Raw genomic sequence first — 19,455 nt, 5'->3', positions numbered from 1 at the left:
CTGCAACCAGAGGTACCACTGTAGTTCTCCCCCTGCTCCACATACAGATCCACAGATCCACATTGCAGTTTCTGTGGCTGCATTTGGTAAAAAAAAAGAGAAAACGTTAAAATTACCTGCGACAGAGCCACACATGTAGCTTGTTAAATCAGTTAGCCAGGCTGCACATGATGGGAGTTGTGTTTGAACAATTATCTGGAGGTCCCAAGTTATCTACCCATGCCTTCCGTAATGCCCTGGCTATTCAAGAATCATAGAGTTGGAAGAGACACTGAGGATCATCTAGTCCAACCCCCTGCAATGCAGGAATATGCAGCTGTCCCTTACAGGAATCGAACCTGCATCCTTGGTGTTAGCAGCACCAAGCTCTAACCAACGGAGCTATCATTTTTGAGTGTGCATGTGGATGGTGGGCAGGGAGGAGGGTCTAGTTCATATGGTAAAAGTTCCTTCCAGCCCCTGGAATACTTTCCAGAGGATAGAATGGCATCCAAGAGCACAATAACTGGCCACCCCAGCTGCCAAGCATGGGCACCTAAAATTACTTGCACGTCACACACCAAAAGCTATATCCAAATTCACCCTGGAAACCAAGCCTCTGCATTTCCCACTATTTCTTTTGAAAGCACTTACGATTCACCATTGTTAGAATTACATGATGGTTATATTTGACATTTTAAGGAGGAAATAAAGTATGTGTCTGCACAAAGAAAATCAGCTGTGATCCTTTCCGTGCTGGTAAAAGCCACTTGTGGTTTGCTTGTTTTTGTGGTCGGTTGTTTTGAAAGAGGTCATTTTCTTGCTCTAAAAGAAACTCAACTACCAAAAAATGGAACAAGTTGTTGAAATGTATGTATTTTACGCTTGGACTGAACATAAATCCTGTTTACTTTGAACATATGCAACAGTAAAAAAGCAATGGACCTGCACGTCAACTGTTCCATTTGTGTTGTACAATTTCCAGCAAAGACAGTTTTGTCCACTGCTGCTTCTTGCTTCCTCCTGGTGTGACACAGAGAGGAGAGGGGGTGGTGCAAATGAGCATGCGCCAACATGCTGCTCATTCACAATAAGCCAGGTTTATCACTTACCATTAAGTATGAACAGGGCTAGTTACTGTGGCTTGGGATTTCTGCATATTTTTAGCATGGCTGCTTCATGTCAACTGCTAGTTATTTAAATTCAATTCAGCATTGGTACACTTTAAATGTTTAACGCAGACAATCTTGTGAGTGCAGCAGCAGAGAATATTCTCAGTGGAATACACAGAATAGTTTACTGGACTTATGCCCATGGGCACCAAAAGATAGACAAGTAAGTGAGGCTAACCAATGCAGTGCCAACAGGGAAGAGTATTATTTGATATTGCTGCATGCCACCCTAATCTCCAAACGGTGCAAGATCCCAGCGGTTCCAGGCCACGTGTTTCCTTTTGGAATGAGGCACAGCGGAGACTGTGGTGTCTTTATGATATATGGTTAATTTACACATATATACAACCTGGCTCTCTGTTTGTCTTTCCAGCCTGCAGCTTTTTGTCTAGCTTCTGCCTCACATCACTCAACTCTCCATGTCGGCCTTTTGTCTTTCTAATTAGCAGACAGTTGAGGGAGGGAGGCCCACCCATTTGTCCACTGGCACAGAGCCATTCCCTTAACGACACATACTGTCATGGAATGGTTGGACGCAGAGGAATGGTGGGATGGGGAACCCCCAAAGGAAGAAGGTTGAGAGCCAGGGTGTTGGTGGTGAGACAATGATGAGTGGTCAGAGGGAGAAGATGGAGAAAACTGGGAGAAGGTGTCAGAAGCTGAAGAGGTAACAGGGTTTAGTGAACAGGGAGAGTCTGTGGCAGAGAGAGGCCCAGAATCAGAGGCAGAAGCAGAAGCTGAAGCAGGAGAGAAGAAAGACCAGCTGGTGAAGATGCACGGGTGTCTCCCCCTCCTGTTGCAACAAGCTTCCCTCGCTCCTCGTGTCCCAAAACCAGGAGAGCCATGAAGCTGGAGAAGCATAGACAGGTACATAGGCACAGTCTCTGTTTGCTTGGAAAAAAACCCCTGGAGGGGTGGAGACATAGCTGGCTGTGGAGAGGCAGGGACCTTTAGTCTTGGCAACTGCTTCATGGGGGCAAGACCTGAGTTGCTGTGCTCATTAGGTCTGACACTCCTATGCAGATCCTGTTTTGCTAAGAAGGGGTTAACTTTTGCTCACTCTGTAATTTACAGCTGGCTCACTTCTGTCACATACTTAGTGGGCCATTACCAGCCTTACCTCCTATTCCAGCAATTGAAGCCATGCTGGATCCAGGAATCAGAAAGGGAGGCTCAGGCTTTGAGCCTACCACACAAATAATCATAATGATATACAGTAGTACCTCAGTTCTCGAATGCAATCCATTCTGGAAGCCCATTCGGCTTCCGAAACATTCGAAAACCGAGGTGTGGCTTCCCATTGGTTGCAAGAGCTTCTTGCACATTTGGGTTCTGAAAAACGTTCGAAAACGGAAGCAATTGCTTCTGGGTTTTCAGCGTTCGAGAACTGAAACGTATGACAAAGGAGGCATTCAGGAACCGAGGTTCCACTGTACAATATATTTTCACTGTACAATTACAATATATTTTCTTCCATCTGCGTGAAAGACGGGTGTACACTTGGAAGGACTTTGGCTTTCTGATGCCACAAGAGCCTGATGTTAATGTCTTTTCAGAAATTTTAAAAAGAATACCACCTGTTCACTACTTAAAACAAAGCCGGCAGGGCTTAGATTAGTCTCAGTTTGTATGACAGTGCAGAAAAAATATATTGTGCAAATAAGAGTGTGCAAACAGTGCATGTAAATAATTCTGTTCTCAGCCCAGAGTCATGCAGACAAATGCAACATGTGAACTGGACGACCAGAGATTATCAGCAACCAGATTGTGTTTGTTTGTTTGTGTATGTTTGTGTGTGTGATGCCCTTGAGCTCAGGATGGTCAAGGCTGTTCTTTCAAGCTCATGAGTTATTGATGGCTACCAGAACTATAGAACCCTGGAAATATAAGTCACTGTACAACAGACTCCCATTACCAAGACAACAAACAGACAAATCAAATGTGGGTCATACAAGCAGGAGGTCAGTGGAACAGTGTAGCTCAATCAATGTGCTGTACTACTCGTGCCTAAGGGATGGCTGCTTCATTTATTCCACTGCTGGCAATGCTGATTAAAATAAGAATAAAATACCCTCAAATTTGATTTATGATGAAACTGCAAAATTTACACTTTGTTGCCCTGTATTTCTAGGATCAATTATCATCTCAATGGTGCTGTAGCACCAAAACAGAAATTCACCAGAACAACACAGGACACAACTCTTTTTTTTCTTAGCAGCAATATCATAGAATCATAGAATAGAATCATAGAATCATAGAGTTGGAAGAGACCACAAGGGCCATCCAGTCCAACCCCCTGCCAAGCAGGAAACACCATCAAAGCATTCCTGACAGATGGCTGTCAAGCCTCTGCTTAAAGACCTGCTTAAAGAAGGAGACTCCATCACACTCCTTGGTAGCAAATTCCACTGCCAAACAGCTCTCACTGTCAGGAAGTTCTTCCTAATGTTTAGGTGGAATCTTCTTTCTTGTAGTTTGAATCCACTGCCCTGTGTCCGCTTCTCTGGAGCAGCAGAAAACAACCTTTCACCCTCCTCTATATGACATCCTTTGATATATTTGAACATGGCTATCATATCACCCCTTAACCTTCTCTTCTCCAGGCTAAACATACCCAGCTCCCTAAGTCGTTCCTCATAAGGCATCGTTTCCACGCCTTTGACCATTTTGGTTGCCCTCTTCTGGACACGTTCCAGCTTGTCAGTATCCTTCTTGAACTGTGGTGCCCAGAACTGGACACAGTATTCCAGGTGAGGTCTGACCAGAGCAGAATATAGTGGTACTATTACCTCCCTTGATCTAGACACTATACTCCTATTGATGCAGCCCAGAATTGCATTGGCTTTTTTAGCTGCTGCATCACACTGTTGACTCATGTCAAGTTTGTGGTCTACCAAGACTCCTAGACTCCTAGATCCTAGATGCAATTGCCCATTATGCCTCATAAAAATCAATGGGATTTATACATGCATTTCTGTTGTATTGCAAGCAGATGAGAATAATAAAAGCACATGACTCAAAAACAATAACAATAACAGCAGCACTAGGCTAAGGCACATAAACATTTCTCCTCGACAATGCAAAACTGACAGCATACAATCCCACTGCTGATCAACTTTTTCCATCGCTGGCTAGCTAAAAGCCAATAGAGCTGAAATATAATTCTCAGACTGACATAGATGATGGTCTTGCATGTTTGCTTTGATTTCGAACCTGGCTCTGGTTTTGCATCTCTCTCCACAGCCTGGAACCAGATTCGTTATACTAACGATGAATCAATGTTCCAGACCTAACACTAAATGGAGGTTCCAATGCAGATTCCACATGACTATGCTAATACTGGGGAAGCTCTGTTGAAACTGTGCACAAGCCCTAACTTTTAAAATGAGCGTCCTCTAGATGTTGCACAAATTCTGGCTACTAGTTTATTTCCAACTTCGATCAGCCTGGCCTATGATCGCTGGATGTGGTCCTAGATTTTGATAAGCATCTGTTTTATGGCAAGATCTCTTTGTTTTCCATGTACATATTCAGGTCATATGGGAATTGGGCGACAAGAGAATCTTTGCAGAACCTTCACAGTAATGCACGACTGCTTTGCAAATTAAGAGCAATGGGTTTTCACAGTGAAGGATGTTTGAGGGGCATTTGTTATCATTAATGATATCAACATTTTCTAGGTCTTTGAATGGGCGGTGGTGGGGGGAATCCCAGCATAAGATAAAGTAATAAAAATAATTCTAAGCTACTAAATATTTTGGAAGGTTGTTTATATAGCTATGTGATATTGTAACCAAATTTTGCGTGATGGTTCTCAAGTATCAAGGAGCAGGTTTTTGTCTAAGTTTGGATACATTTAGATGCTATTTTGAATCAAGATGGCAGACGAAGCTTTCCAAAACTGCACTGATTTTTTTTTGGGGGGGGGGGTTCTTAGAATTCCTGAGCAATGTTAGGTTCAAGGCTGCTAGTATAAATTAAAGAAGGCTACTACAAGGGTTTTCCTGGTTGCATTTTCTACAGCTCTAACAGATCATAAATGTCTCCTTAAGTCAATATTTATATTTATTTAGTTTAACTATACTTTTTCTCAGATAAATGAAACAGTTAGAGCTGGTATAAACACTGGTATCTTTCCCCCTGCTCCATTCATTCCATGTGTGTCTGTGAGAGTATCCACAGGGGATCAAATTGACATGGACATTAAAAACAGAAAGTTGCCTTACATCAAGTCAGACCACTGATCAGTGAGCTCCAGTTTGCTTGCTATGCTGATTTGGTGGCAGCTCTCCAGAGTTTGAACCACCTGAGTTGGAGATGCCGGGGATTGAACCTGGAATCTTTTGAATGCAAAGCACCTGCTTATCCACATAGCTTCACGTCACCCTGGATGTGAAGGGTTGAGATCAAGTACAGTTACATATGCACATGCTTAGTTATAGTTAGTGATTAAGAAAGGACTAACAGAAACTCCAACATATACTACATAGGTACCAAAAATACCTAAGATGTAAACGACTGCAGACATGCATTCCATAAACATCCAACTATTATGGATTTGTGATTGGCAGGACTTTTACATTAAGCCAGTTTTGCCTCGCCATGCCTGAAAAGGCTTTAAAGGATTCAAAAGACTTTGTTTTGACAAAATCCACACATTTTGGCAGCTGCAGCTGATAACAATCCCATCTTACATATGAGAATCAATTTTTTAAGAAAGTAAACCTGCAGATCCAGGGATTGCATTATTAGTAAATTTGTTGGCAAAGCCTCTTTTTAACATATGATGCAACCTACTAGTCACACACACACACACAGAGAGAGAGAGAGAGAGAGAGAGAGAGAGAGAGAGAGAGAGAGAGAGAATAAGAACACTCAGTTGCATTTTTATTTTATTTTACCTATTCAGGCTTTAAACCGTGTCTTATACATCCCCTCCCTTGCAGATTAACTGCATTTTGTCCTCCCTCCCTACCCTCGGTTTTTTGCAGTAATACATTACAGAACATCACAGAATTGAAGTTTAGAGGCTGCTGCATATAATCTTTATACCAGCTGGAAGTGTAATTAGCATAAAATCCAAATGGCCTCATTAAACATTCCTTTCCTGTAAGCTCGGACACATTTAAGGATTCTCCCCCCCCCCCACACACACAAATGTGCCATTAAAGTGATGGCACGGGGGTTAGCACATTCTTAAAAAGCCTTTTCAATCCAGCAAGGCAAAACCCGCTTCTTAATGGCTCGGAATATGCTACGCAGCAGATTTTCAAGGGGGTACACAAAAGATTCAGCCGCACAGAAACACAAACGTCCCTTTTCATCAGCAGCCTGCATTTGCCAGCTCGTGTGCAAAGATAGACAACTGCTACAAGTATCAGCTGTGTAAAATAGGCAACTGAGGCCTAAAGCTATCAGAGGCAGGGTCCACTGGGCAACTACTTGCCAACTACTTCCCATGTTATTTCTTCTCATCTTAGTTACTATGTGCGTTGTGAAAAGCACGTGTGTCCCCATCAGCAAGTCTAAAAAACTGGGGTCATATCCTGCATCTTCTTTTCTCTGAGGCATGGGCTTAACAAGAAGAATGAACTGCTCTCAAAATACCCGAACACTCCACCCCCACCCCACCCCAAATTCTTGTAGGAAGGTTTTGCTGGTTCAGTTCAAAGTCATCCTTTGCTTGTATGGGCTAATCATAGCCTAGAAATGGAATTTAGCAAAATAAATAAATAAATAAATAAATAAATAAATAAAAATACCCGACAATAACAGGAATGCACACCCCTGGCACAGAAAATAAGTAAAGGTTGTCACATTTGACACAGCACTTGCTGCCACCAAAGCACAGCAGCTCATCCGATCATGTCTAAATACACACTTTTTATTTTGCTTCCATATGGTTAGAACGGGGGGGGGGGGGGGAATAATTCTGAATCAGGTGACAACTTCACTGCTAGTGGTTTCCACTTTGTCTCCTTCCTGTTCCCCTAATCTCTACATGGTGCAGACTGGTTGGGGGGATTTGTTGCTCATTACTCAAAAGCTATGGGGAAGGTCAGCACTTCTATTGAAAAAAAAAGAGACATTTCAACACAACGTAGCAGAAAAAGGTCCGTATAGGTAAAGCTATGGTTTTCCCAGTAGTGATGTATGGAAGTGAGAGCTGGACCATAAAGAAGGCTGATCGCCGAAGAATTGATGCTTTTGAATTATGGTGCTGGAGGAGACTCTCGAGAGTCCCATGGACTGCAAGAAAATCAAATCTATCCATTCTGAAGGAAATCAAACCTGAGTGCTCACTGGAAGGACAAATCCTGAAGCTGAGGATCCAATACTTTGGCCACCTCATGAGAAGACTCCCTGGAAAATACCATGATGTTGGGAAAGATGAGGGCACAAGGAGAAGGGGGCAATAGAGGGTGAGATGGCTGGACAGTGTTCTTGAAGCTACTACAGTAACATGAGTTTGACCAAAGTGCGGGAGGCAGCGGAAGACAGGAGTGCCTGGCGTGCTCTGGTCCATGGGGTCACTAACAGTCGGACAAGACTAAACGACAACAATCTCTCAAGAGTATGGATGGCATCATGCTGGCTTCCTTTACACAACTTATAAGCTATCGCTATCAAGCAAAGTAGACCATCCCTTTACTAAACCAATACAATCTGGTGATTTATGAATCCTTATCAAGTAAAATAGACTATCCCTATTGAGATACAATCTGGTCATTTAGAAGTTTTTGCAATAATTATGGCTGTCACAGTGTTATCTGCCTGAACATGGGTTGCCTAGGGCTTCCAGGGCCTCATGTTAATTAAAGTTTTAATGGTTTTTGGAAAAGATGACGTTCTAGATAATAAACTGATTAACTTCACTGTACCTTGCAAACCTTTCCTCAGGACATATTTGAATTGCGCTGCTGGCTGCCTTTGACTTCAGGTAAAATGCCGCTATTATTAAATATTTGCTTTCCAGATAGAGAGCATCTCTAAATTTATGGAACTCCAGGTCTAGATTTTTGATCCGATTCCTATTCAATAATGCATTTGGTCTAGTTCATAACAATTTGTCATTTGGGGATAGTTAAAGGGCATTCCCAATCCTATGGATCTATTTGGTTAGCTGAGATTCCTGCATTGCAGGGGGTTGGACTAGATGGGGGTATTCGAAGATTGGAGTGGCAATTGAAATGGTTTGAGCTAACTACTGTGAAGTCATAGTACTCTTACCAAATGTGACAAGCCCCTACCTCCCACGTGGTGCACTATCAGCAACCTTGCAATACACAATATTATTTTCCAATAAAGGGCAGCATAGGGTTGTGAAGGGCAAACCATTCTTAAGCAAGCCTTATAGGTGGGTCCTCCATAGTCCTGCCCTCCTGCTCAGCTGAGAATCACACAGCAGCTTTGCGTATCTTTCTTCACCATTTCTGTCAGTGGTGTCCCATCAGGCATCATCTAGTCTGCATATTCTAGCTTGAATTCATTTAAAGTATTCTGCCTCACTCCTCAGCTGAGAAAAGGCTCCCAGAGCAAGTTACAAATACAGTACCTATATTTTTTATATACCTCTCAGGAAGCTTCCCTTTGGGTAGAACTTAATATAAACCGAGTTGTTCTCATATTAAGAACAATACTATACTGGACACTATGAAGCTTAGCTTTTTTGGGCTTTGTCTTCCTGCGGTAACTATGGATGAGATACAAAAGTGCAATACATTGCACCAACTCTGAGCATCAAATACACTTGAACCTTCTGCTTGAGCCCATAGGCTATGTTTATTTATCACCACTCTCTAATTTAAGCCTCTTCAAAGTGGGGGAAACTGAACTGTATTTTCCCCAGGAGACTGATGGGAATTATATTTTTCTAAAATACATTTATCAGTACACCGAAGGATTAGCCATAAATACGTGCGAGCTCTCATTACAGCACCTCCTGGGGTTGCTTTTTTGATTTACTTTGGAAATTAAAGGGCTCGCTGTATTGAGCTTCAAGATATCAGATACCAACTCAGCCCTGATCTGTTATCATGCACAGTTTGAAAAAGCACCCTACCCTTTCTTCTACATTCACTAAGAAAACCATGCAGATTCTGCTGAGTGCTTTTCTGCCACAGGTGTTTACAATACGGCTGTATGAACTGGCTATCTGAAGTGTGTGGTACAAGTCTTGTGGGAGACTTTAGAGGGATGACTTATACAGAACACGAAAGGGGATCTAATTTGCTTTTTTGCACGGCTGCGTCTCTTTGACAACAATAGATATTGAATCCAGATAAAAGTAACAAAGCCAGTGGAATCTTACATGCCACGAAACAAAAAAGTATAAATTAACCCCCAAGTTCCATGCAGTCAGCAGATATTAATGAAAGAGCAGTGATATAAATACATCAGACATGTGACCAAACACAGAGGCTAGTATTCATATGAGGCCTCCAAGCAGCGTCTAGTGGACTATGTGAACAAACTGTCTTAACCCCCTTTTTCCCCAAATGGCTTTGCCTGCATATCCTCGGCCTCCCTCTGCCCCAAGCTGCAGCTGGGGGAGGGACATATCTAACCCACACAAAGTGGGCCCAAGGAAAACTACACCCCTGTAATATTTGGGGCTAGGGAAAGAGGGGAGCTACTTTGCTCCATAGCGTCAGAAGTCTGGAAGCAAATTTCCAATTCTAGTTTAAAGCACAGCAGCTATGATTGCATGCTACTAAGTTATCCGTGTCTGGAAGCCCCCTTGATCATTTGACTTGACTGCCTGACTTCCTTTTTGCTTAAACCTTTCCACAGCTGCCATCAAAATTCTGTAAGCAAACAACCTTCCAACAGGCGGTTTGGGGTTGCTTACTGGATTGCCATTTTCATTCCATCCAAATATATATACATATTTCTGTGTACCTAGGATGCCACCCAAATATATAGCAGCCTGCCACTATTCTATTTTGGTGTGGCCTCATTTTGTTTCTGAAACCACTTGACTTTTACATACCTACCTACCTACATACCTACATAAAGATGGCCTTTTAAACCATGGGGGGGTTTATTGTTATTGTTCGTTACTAACTATGTTGTGCATTTTTGTGCTTTTGACCTTGTAAACCACCCTGGGGTCATCGGATGAAGGGTGCTATAGAAATTTAATAAATTTAACAAATAAAAAACTATGTTTGATTTTTATATGTGTGCATTTATTTTTATTTGCTATATCCATAATTTTTATTGTATTCTGTATGTGTTTACGCCAATAAATTTTTAATTATTTTTTTTAATATAAAAACACAAATAAATATATTGTAGGGAATTACTGACCATGAGGCACCTGTGCACATTCCACCTATAATGTGGTCAACTGCAGGATTGGTCTGTGGGCACATGCATCACCTGGGGATAAGTTGAGCACCACAGATCCATTAAAAAAAAACCCCACAGCATGCACATGCCCTTAACAGCTCAGGACTGCAATATCCCATAGACCGCCTCTTTCTATATAAACCTACCCGGACCCTGAGATTATCTTCTGAGGCCCTTCTTTGTGTGTGCCTCCTAGGTCTAGAGGGTGGCAACATGAGAACAGGCCTTTTCTGCTGTGGCTCCATTTGTGGAATGCTCTCCCCAGGGAGGTTCACCTGGCGCCTTCATTGTACACCTTTAGGCACGAGGCAAAATTGTTCCACTTTAACCAGGTCTTTGGTTGATTGCCATCCAACCCCCTTTTAAAATGGGGGGGGGGAGTTATTGGGTTCTTTTTATTTTGATAATGTATTTTGTGTTTCTATATTGTGATTTTATCCTGTGAACCACCCTGAGACCTGCCGGTATAGGGTGGCAGACAAATTTAATCAACAACAACAACAAGTCCTTGGCTGCTTTGTAATAATCCTGCTAGCGGACAGATTCTGATTTCCTCATTTGCTCTTAATAGCAAAGCACCACCCACCATCGAGAGAAGGGACAAAATTACCTGCTGAGGTGTGCTTGAACTTCTCACTCTTCTTCTTCCGCCACTTCCATGGCTTGAAAATTCTTCCTAGAGTGGCAAATTTGCTCCGTCTCCTAATCGGAGGGGTGTGTGTCCCTGGAACAAGCGAGTCCGAGCGCATGGCTGCCAGTCTCTCCACTTCTTCAGCTGCGTTTTGAAACAGTGAAAGGAGCGTATGTCAGTAAAGCAGATGGACAACCTTCCCCCCTTTGCCAGAGAGAAAAGTTCTGTTTTTAAGCCAAGATCACACTGTGCTGACAAAGGCAGGTATTAATAGTAACACTTGCCCTTTGTATAACACCTTTCAACAAGCATTCGCAGATAATCCAGGAAGGTGATCCCACACATCTGAAAGATACTTCCTTCTCAGGATTGGCATGGCAAGTATTTTTTTTTTAAGGCAATTTGTTTACAAGTAGTCTCTAAATAAAACAGGGAGGAGTGAAAGGAAAAGGATGGTACAGGATTAAAGGGCCACAAAGGCTCTGAAAGAGTAACAGAGTTATCCCAACTCTTGTCTTCTCAGTAGTCAGTCCTACAGAATTCAACGGGACTTAACCGAAGATGTTTTAGAAGACATCTGAAAGCAGCCCTGTTTAGGGAAGCTTTTAATGTTTAATAGATTATTGTCTTTTAACATTCTGTTGGAAGCCGCCCAGAGTGGCTGGGGAAAATAAAATAAAATAAAATAAAATAATAATAATAATAATAATAATAATAATAGGGTTTAGGATTGTAGCCTTAAATAGGAAAATAAAAAGGAAGCACTAGAAAAGCAGGGCCAAAATTAATGGGCAGGTAGGGGGCATGGGCGCAGCCAGGGGTACTTTTAGTTAAGTACCAATCATAGAAAGATTTTGACAGATTTTTCTGAGCACTTGGGCTCAAAAGAAAGTAATTTAAAACAACTGTTGTTGAGACGATTCAGTCCAAATCTGCTAGGCAGAGCCAGATAGAGGATGGTGACAGGTGGGTGCCCTGCCCACACACACAACAAAAATTCTGGCTACCTGCCCCCCTAACACAAATCCTGACTATGCTCATAGTAGGGGGGAATCATACCTTTAAGACCCCTGCAAATATTTCAAGTACCAAATGCTTTCAGCACACCACCCCCCTGCCAGAGCTGTCAACGTCCTTTTTTTTTTTTTTGCATTGGGAAACGGCCATAGCCGTCAACTTTTCCTTTTTTTTGCAATGGGAAACGGCGCTGGAATAAGGGAATTTATCGCAAAAAAGGGAAAGTTGACAGCTATGCCCCCTGCCCTGAATCATGGGAATTAAGGGTGCTGGAAAGTGTAGCTATGTGAGCGTAAACTGCAGTTCCCAGGAATCTTGGGATGGGTGTGCTTTAAATGTGTGGTGTGTATGCCACCTTATTAGCAGGGAGGGGAAGAAAACCCCTCCCCAGAGGCTCTGTGTTTTGCTTTCTTCCCTGCTAAGCGACTTAAAAGAACAAGCAGAGCAGCCCCTTTTCTCAGCTGACACATCTAAATAGGCACTAGCAGGCAGTGACAGTCTCAAGAGCATAACTTTCAGGCAAGCTTCTGTTGTAGGCACCTCTCACAAATCGAACCCAATGAAACCACCATGCCAAAATGAGTCCTATGATTAGTTACCCTGCGATTGGGTGAGCTTCCGTTGCTCGGTCCCAGCTCCTGCCCACCTAGCAGTTCGAAAGCACGCCAAAGTGCAAGTAGATAAATAGGTACCACTCTGGCGGGAAGGTAAATGGCGTTTCCGTGCGCTGCTCTGGTTCGCCAAAAGCGGCTCAGTCATGCTGGCCACATGACCCAGAAGCTGTACGCCGGCTCCCTCGGCCAATAAAGTGAGATGAGCGCCACAACCCCAGAGTTGTCCACGACTGGACCTAATGGTCAGGTGTCCCTTTACCTTTATGCATGATTACTCCAGAAGCAAGTCCAACCTAGTTCCATGGGACTTACTCCCAAGAAAGTATGCTTAGGTTTGCAGCTTTAGGGTTACTTCTAGCTAGTTGCATTGCTCTGCATCCCTTCCATTTTCTCCTCCATAATGAGAGTACCAGAAATAAAAAAATTGAGTCAGCCACCCTAAATTGCAGGGAAACATGGCTCATGTACTTAATATAGCTTTGCAAATACTTCAGGCTAACTTGCAAGGGTTCTAAAATCCTCCATAGCCATATATCCTTTCTCCTGGCCTCCTCCTACTTTAACAGTATAATCCTAATCATGTTTCTACTCAGAAGTAAACCCAATTTAATTCAACGGAGTTTACTCCCAGGCAAGTCAGGTTGGGAAGGCAGCCTAAAGTTTCTTCAGCTTGCCCAGCAATCTGATTTCTATTTATTTCTCTTCTTATTTGGAACAAAGTGCGGCACATCTGCTTTTCATTACAATGTTTGGTTGCTATAACTAAGTGTAGTTTGCAATTGTGTTTAACTGCACTTGACTAGAGATATGCAAAACTAGAAGGAATAAATCGAACAATTCAATCATTTGGGAATTGGGAAACATTTGGTGCAAATGTTTTTGTGGTTTAAAGGTTAAGCGATAAGAGAGCCACTTGCTCTGATGTAGGGGTTTTGTTTGTTTGTTTGTTTTGGAAACACAGCAGCATACGCCAGACCTGACTTGTCTGGAAAAAGCTGCTGAGAAAGGCAGAGAGCATTCTGGGATATGATGTCATAAGTAAATCTTTGAGCCTTCTGAACCCAGCCTCTCAAAATGGTTTGGTTGCATTGAGGAAAGCAGTTGTGGAGGGAAAGGAAAGCAACCCAGACTCTTCACAGCACAAGCTTCTGTTCACGTGTCCTGTTTTTTAGAAGTAAAACATATTCAACCACTTTGCCCTCTCTACAGACAAATGTAATTAAAGAAAGCCCGGTTTTATTTAAAGAATGAGCGCTATGGGGCTATTATACATTAAATAAACCATGTCCCCGAGTTGTTTTCCTACTGTTGCATTGAATAAAATAAACCATTGGGAAAACGTGGGATAATGTCTGGACTGAGCTGCATTAGTGGGACAGAAACTGTGCAGAGAATAATAATAAAAAAATCTTTCTCCACCGGCTGGGAATAGTGCTGTGAGAATTGCTACTCAGCCTGACTTCTATAATAAAACCCATCACTGACAAACTTTAAAAGCAGCTAGTGCATCATGTCCACACAACCACCTGCTACCAGTTGCTTGTGCTCAATTCCTCAATGGGCTGCAATTATAGCTTCAAAAACACACTTCAGATCACAGTTGCTATGTGCATTTCTCCCCCCCCCCCCAGCACCATTTTTAAGAAGGTTACGTTAATTATATGGTGCCTGCTGAGGCAATAGGGAGTTTTGCTACAGTTGATAGGTTTCTATAAAAACCCCTCTGAACCATCCACACCAGAAAATGGCAGCATCTTCAATGTTTTCAGTGCAAGCATAAATGCTGCTTCTCTCCTTAAGCTGAGAGAGATATCGGAGAACACGTCAACAGAAATCCAGTAAAGGCTTCCTAGAGGCAAAGTGTCACAGAAAGCTCACCTTATTAAGGCTGCAGTACAAAACACAGTTACTACAGAGGTGCAATAGGCTTCATAAATCTCATTCACATCTATTCTTGAGAGAAATCTGGGAGAGAGTTCCACTTTACGGATCGAAGCATGACACTATATGTACTTTCTAGGCAGGGGAAATCCTATATATGTTGGCCACTGTTTTTTGGCGGACTGGTTATGCACATTCCCTCAAGGTTTCAGCTTTGGGACATCACCACAAAAATGTTTTTTTACAGTGAAAATGAATTTGGAAACATGGAATAAACTTAAGCTGTCCTGGTGGGGAAGGATAGCCGCTATTAAGATGTCAGTACTGCCCAAAAGGTTTTATTTCAAATGCTCCCTATTATTACCAGACAAAATCAATTTAAAGAATGGCAAAAAGCTATCTCTAAATTCGTATGACAAGGGAAGAAGTCTAGAATAAAATTTAAGATATTAACTGACAAACGAGAGAGGGGAGGCTTCTCATTGCCGGATTTTAAAATTTATTACGAATCGGCTTGTATAATATGGTTAAGAGAATGGTTCAAGCTTGATAATACAGACGTATTAGATCTGGAGGGCGCTAGCAATCGATATGGGTGGCATGCGAACCTCTGGTACGACAAGGTGAAGGTCCATAAAGACTTTCTCAACCACATTATAAAGAAACCCTTATATGAAGTCTGGTCCAGGTATAAAGATTGGTTCGAAAGGAAAACACCAGGGTGGCTGTCACGTCAAGAAGCTCTCGCGGTAAAAAAAAGAAACACGAAAGGGCAATGGTTAACATACACAGAAATTCAGCTGGTTAAGAGGCATGGGGGTCTCCCCCCTCCTGCTGTGACAAGCTCCCCTCCCTCCTGGTGTCCCAGAACCAGAAGAGGCATGAGGTAGGACAGGGGTCTGCAACCTTTAAGACACAAAGAGCCACTTGGACCCGTTTCCAAAGGGGGGAAAAACAACTGGGAGCCGCAAAACCATTGCGACATTTAAAACAAATACAACGCTGCATATATTGTTTCTTACCTTAATGCAATAATAATAAATAACGTATAGGAGCCAATGCAAAGTATAATTAGTAAAAACAACAAGAATAAGTTATTACTTTTTTGCATTGACTCAGGGGCGTATCCAGGATCAAAACTGGGGGGGGGGGGCAAGCCATGGTCGTTCAGGTTGTGACATTTCAGCACGGAAAGGCGAATGAAACCAAAATTTTAGGGAAATTATATATAATTATAGCAGTGCTTTATTACAGTAGTTATTACAATTATTTGCTTGGTTTTTTAAATTTTTTATTCTAGTTACATGTCTTATACCAGGGGTGGCCAACTCCCAAGAAACTGTGATCTACTTTCAGCAGTGATCTACCCCCGTTTTTTGGGGTTCAGCTCAAAGTTGTTTTTTGGGGGGTGTGGTGGGTGGGAGAGAGGGCTTCCCCCTCTAAGATAGGTTGGCAAGCAAACTAATAAAGAAAGAAAAAGGGGGGTGGGAATGGAAAAGTGGGGTGGAAAAATATAAATTGGGGGTGGGGTGGGGTGGGGAGAATATCTATTAAAATATGTAGTAGTTTAAAAAATAAAAATAAAGGGGGGAAATCTTTTTCTTCTTTTTCCTTTTTTTGAAAACAAAAACAAAAGGGGAAGAGAAAAGAAAAAGGGGGGATAGAGGGAGAAAAGGGTAATAATAAAAATTCAAATAGAGTGGCTGCAGCAGCTGTGGGGGGTGTTTGTTTGTTTTTCGTTTGTTTGTTTGTTTTAAAAATGGGATTTCTCCCCTTGGATTAAAAAAGGAGGGGAGGAAGAAAAAGAGAGGGGGGTGGGAGAGCAAGGCAAAAAGCCCAAAAGCAAAAAACAGGTTGGGGGGGGAATCACGCCAGGCACTGCAGCGCGCCGGCCTCGGGACTCCGGGCCCCCAAGCCGCCCTTGGGGCCGTCTTGAGCATGTACACCGCCCGCAGCGAGCGCTGGTGAAGCACCGGTTGGCGGAGGTTTCAGAAGCAGCCCGGACGTTTTCGCCGCCACCGCCCCAAAGCAGCTCTACTTCATCCTGTCGGCGACCATCACCGCCCTCCCGTCACGGCGACGCCTGGCCCGCCTGCTCCGCCCTCCGCACGGCCGCTTTGAAAAGGATTCCGCCCGACAGGGGCCGCTCAGAACAGGGGCCGCTCCAATCGCCGCCACCACCTCCCGCCGCCTTTATTATCCCGACTCTATTCTCTCTCCCTCTCTCGATAACTCGCAAAGCCCAGCTCCTTCTTCTCCCCGCCCTAACGCCACCCTCATTGGCATGTTCCCCTCAAACAGGAACAGGCATCCCGGCGGCTCATTGGCCGGACGAAGCATCGCTCTCCCGTGCCCGCCTCCCGCCTTCATCCTCAGTGGCTACCTCGGCGGTAAGGCCCCGGCTCCGAGCCTATGCGCCAAGGCGGGTGATCTGTCCTGCCAATCGGCACGCCGAGGTGGTAAAAGCTCAGCCCTCCCCACACGCTTATTGGTGTGAAGAAGTCGCTTCCTCTCTCTGGGAGTGGTCAAGGTGGACATCAATCTTGGGTCTGTCCTCGAGAACCCCGAGAGGGCTGAGAAAGACCGCCCAGCTGTTCAACGTTGATGCGGATTATTCATGGTTTTTTTGGCCCTTTTTTTTTGGCCGATAACCATTTAATTATTATTGAAAGGGCATTGAAAGGGGGCATGCCGGAGCCGCGGGAGACCTGTCAGAGAGCCGCATGCGGCTCCGGAGCCGCAGGTTGCTGACCCCCGAGGTAGGAGGAGCAGGTACAGTCTTTTTGCTTGGAAAAGAACCCTGAAGAGGATGGAACCCTGTGGGGAGGAGGGAACCTTCTGTCTCCGCAATGACTTCATAGGAGCAAGACCTACTGAAGAAGAGACCCTGTTTTTTCTAATAAAGAAACTCTACTTACTTCATGTGATTTACTGCTGGCTGGCTTGCTCCTGATATTAGGCTTTCAAAACTTTCATGCCCCCCATGCACTTTTCATCTAGCTACCACACACACACACACACACTATTAATGAGACCTTCAAGCTCAAGACGTGGTCAATATTAATGGAACCTTCAAGCTCAAGATGTGGTCAAGTTAATGAATTAATGGTTAAATCGGAATGTGCACCTAGGTAGTCACCAGGTTCAAAGGCCAAAAATGTACCTGCTGGTTCAAAAGCACATCCAGAGATAGCACTGTTCTCATTAACTCCTGCATAAGCATTTATTTAGGTCTCCTACATGGAATTTGTTCTTGTCCTGAAGTGGTTATAGGAAAGTGGAGTATATGAGTTTGTGCTTGTGTGTGTGTGTGTGTGTGTGTGTACGTACGTGTACACACCCACACACCCCACACTGTGTTAAGAGAAAGAACAATGTTTCATCTGCATAAATTTACAACAATCCCAGGTACAAATTTGGCTAATACATATGCTTTTTCTGAGTTTAAAATTTACTCAGTACATTTCATAAGGTAGTATTTTCCAATTACCCGGTAATGGCTAGCTGGTAATAAATGAGTGCATATTTTAATACAGAGCACAATCTTAATAAAATATATAGCACTATGCAGAAAACTGTTTTTAAAAAGCTGCTTCAGCATATCAGCTCTTTGCCATTATCTTTTTTGCTTCTTCATCTGACCCTACTCTAGCATCAATTACAGTTCTTAACAATTTTGAAACAGTTGTGGGCTGTGGCATCAACTGCTAACAGCAAGTTCTGTTTCATGCTCTTTCTGTTCAAAAAGATGTGAAAGTGTTTTTCGAGGCTGCAAATTTACCTAGACCTGCCAGTTTATACCCACTGGAAGAGTAAAAGGAATTACGGTGTTGGAACTCAAGACCACAGTGGGCCTACAGGAGGTAACCTGAGATGTATCAGATAGAAAGAGTCTATCTATGTGCCACTAGCGAACTCTGGCTAGAGGAAGAAACTTCAAGGGGAGCTACCACATCAGGAAGGAAGGCTCTTTCCACAATAAGCCAAGATCCGATAAAGGTTTTTGGGTAGGTGATAGGGGCTGGGGGAAGAATTTGGATCATGAAGTGTGTATTTGGAGTAAGTACAGATTTTGCATGATTCCTCAGTTTAGGAATCTGGGCTCTCTCTGATATAGGCTATTGTTTAAGGCTTAGTCTAACCATGATAGCTGCTGAAACAACATTTGAGCTCTGCTCCTACAGAATTTGTTGCCAGAGCCATTGGAGCTGTCCAGGGTGCCACTGAAGCCTTTCCTCCATACTGCTGTGGCTGTTGCTCCAAGCAGAACAGTAGGTGTTGCTTCAGTGGCATTCAAATTGGTCTGCATTGCTGAAATAATTAATGATAGACACAATCCATGAACAGTCACTTCAATGGGACAGGTAAGGATATGTTTAACTCTCCCACTGAAATCAATGTGATTTAAATGTCTAACTTTGATTGGATTGTGCCTAATAGCCCTCAGAGAAAGGTCAACCATAGCTTTTAGCACTCTCAGAATTGAATTGAAATGGTGAGACTAATGAAACTCTTCTCTGTGATAATGCAGAGACTCAATAGACTGTTCTCACCTCACTAAAACCGATGAAGGGCACAAGGTTGTTTGTAGACCACTTTCAACAAATAACACTGGATGCGGTAGATGAAAGTAACTGTGATAATAAGTATATGCTCTTCTCAGAACCAACCCACCCCCCAATTTTACTAGCTCAATCTCTCTGACTTTTTGCGAAAAACTAAGATCCATGTAGAGTATATTGACCTACTTTCTAAAATTTCATGCGACAAATTGACACCGTCAGTGACATTTGCAGAGATGGAGGGA

The 19,455-nt window shown here is 43.1% G+C and overlaps 1 protein-coding gene across 1 annotated transcript in view; it reads right to left on the bottom strand.

The window, feature by feature from the left end:
* Positions 1-19,455, bottom strand: part of PHACTR1 (phosphatase and actin regulator 1) — a 250,946-nt gene that overhangs the window by 81,107 nt on the left and 150,384 nt on the right. The window contains exon 4 of the mRNA XM_033154579.1: positions 11,116-11,280. Coding sequence (XP_033010470.1) covers positions 11,116-11,280 — 165 coding nt within the window. The remainder of the gene's footprint in view (positions 1-11,115; positions 11,281-19,455) is intronic.

This window comes from Lacerta agilis, chromosome 7 (assembly GCF_009819535.1).
Source record: "Lacerta agilis isolate rLacAgi1 chromosome 7, rLacAgi1.pri, whole genome shotgun sequence".
Classification (NCBI taxonomy): Eukaryota; Metazoa; Chordata; class Lepidosauria; order Squamata; family Lacertidae; genus Lacerta; species Lacerta agilis.
The sequence above is the reverse complement of the archived record's forward strand: the minus strand, read 5'-3'. Positions and strand labels throughout refer to the sequence as shown.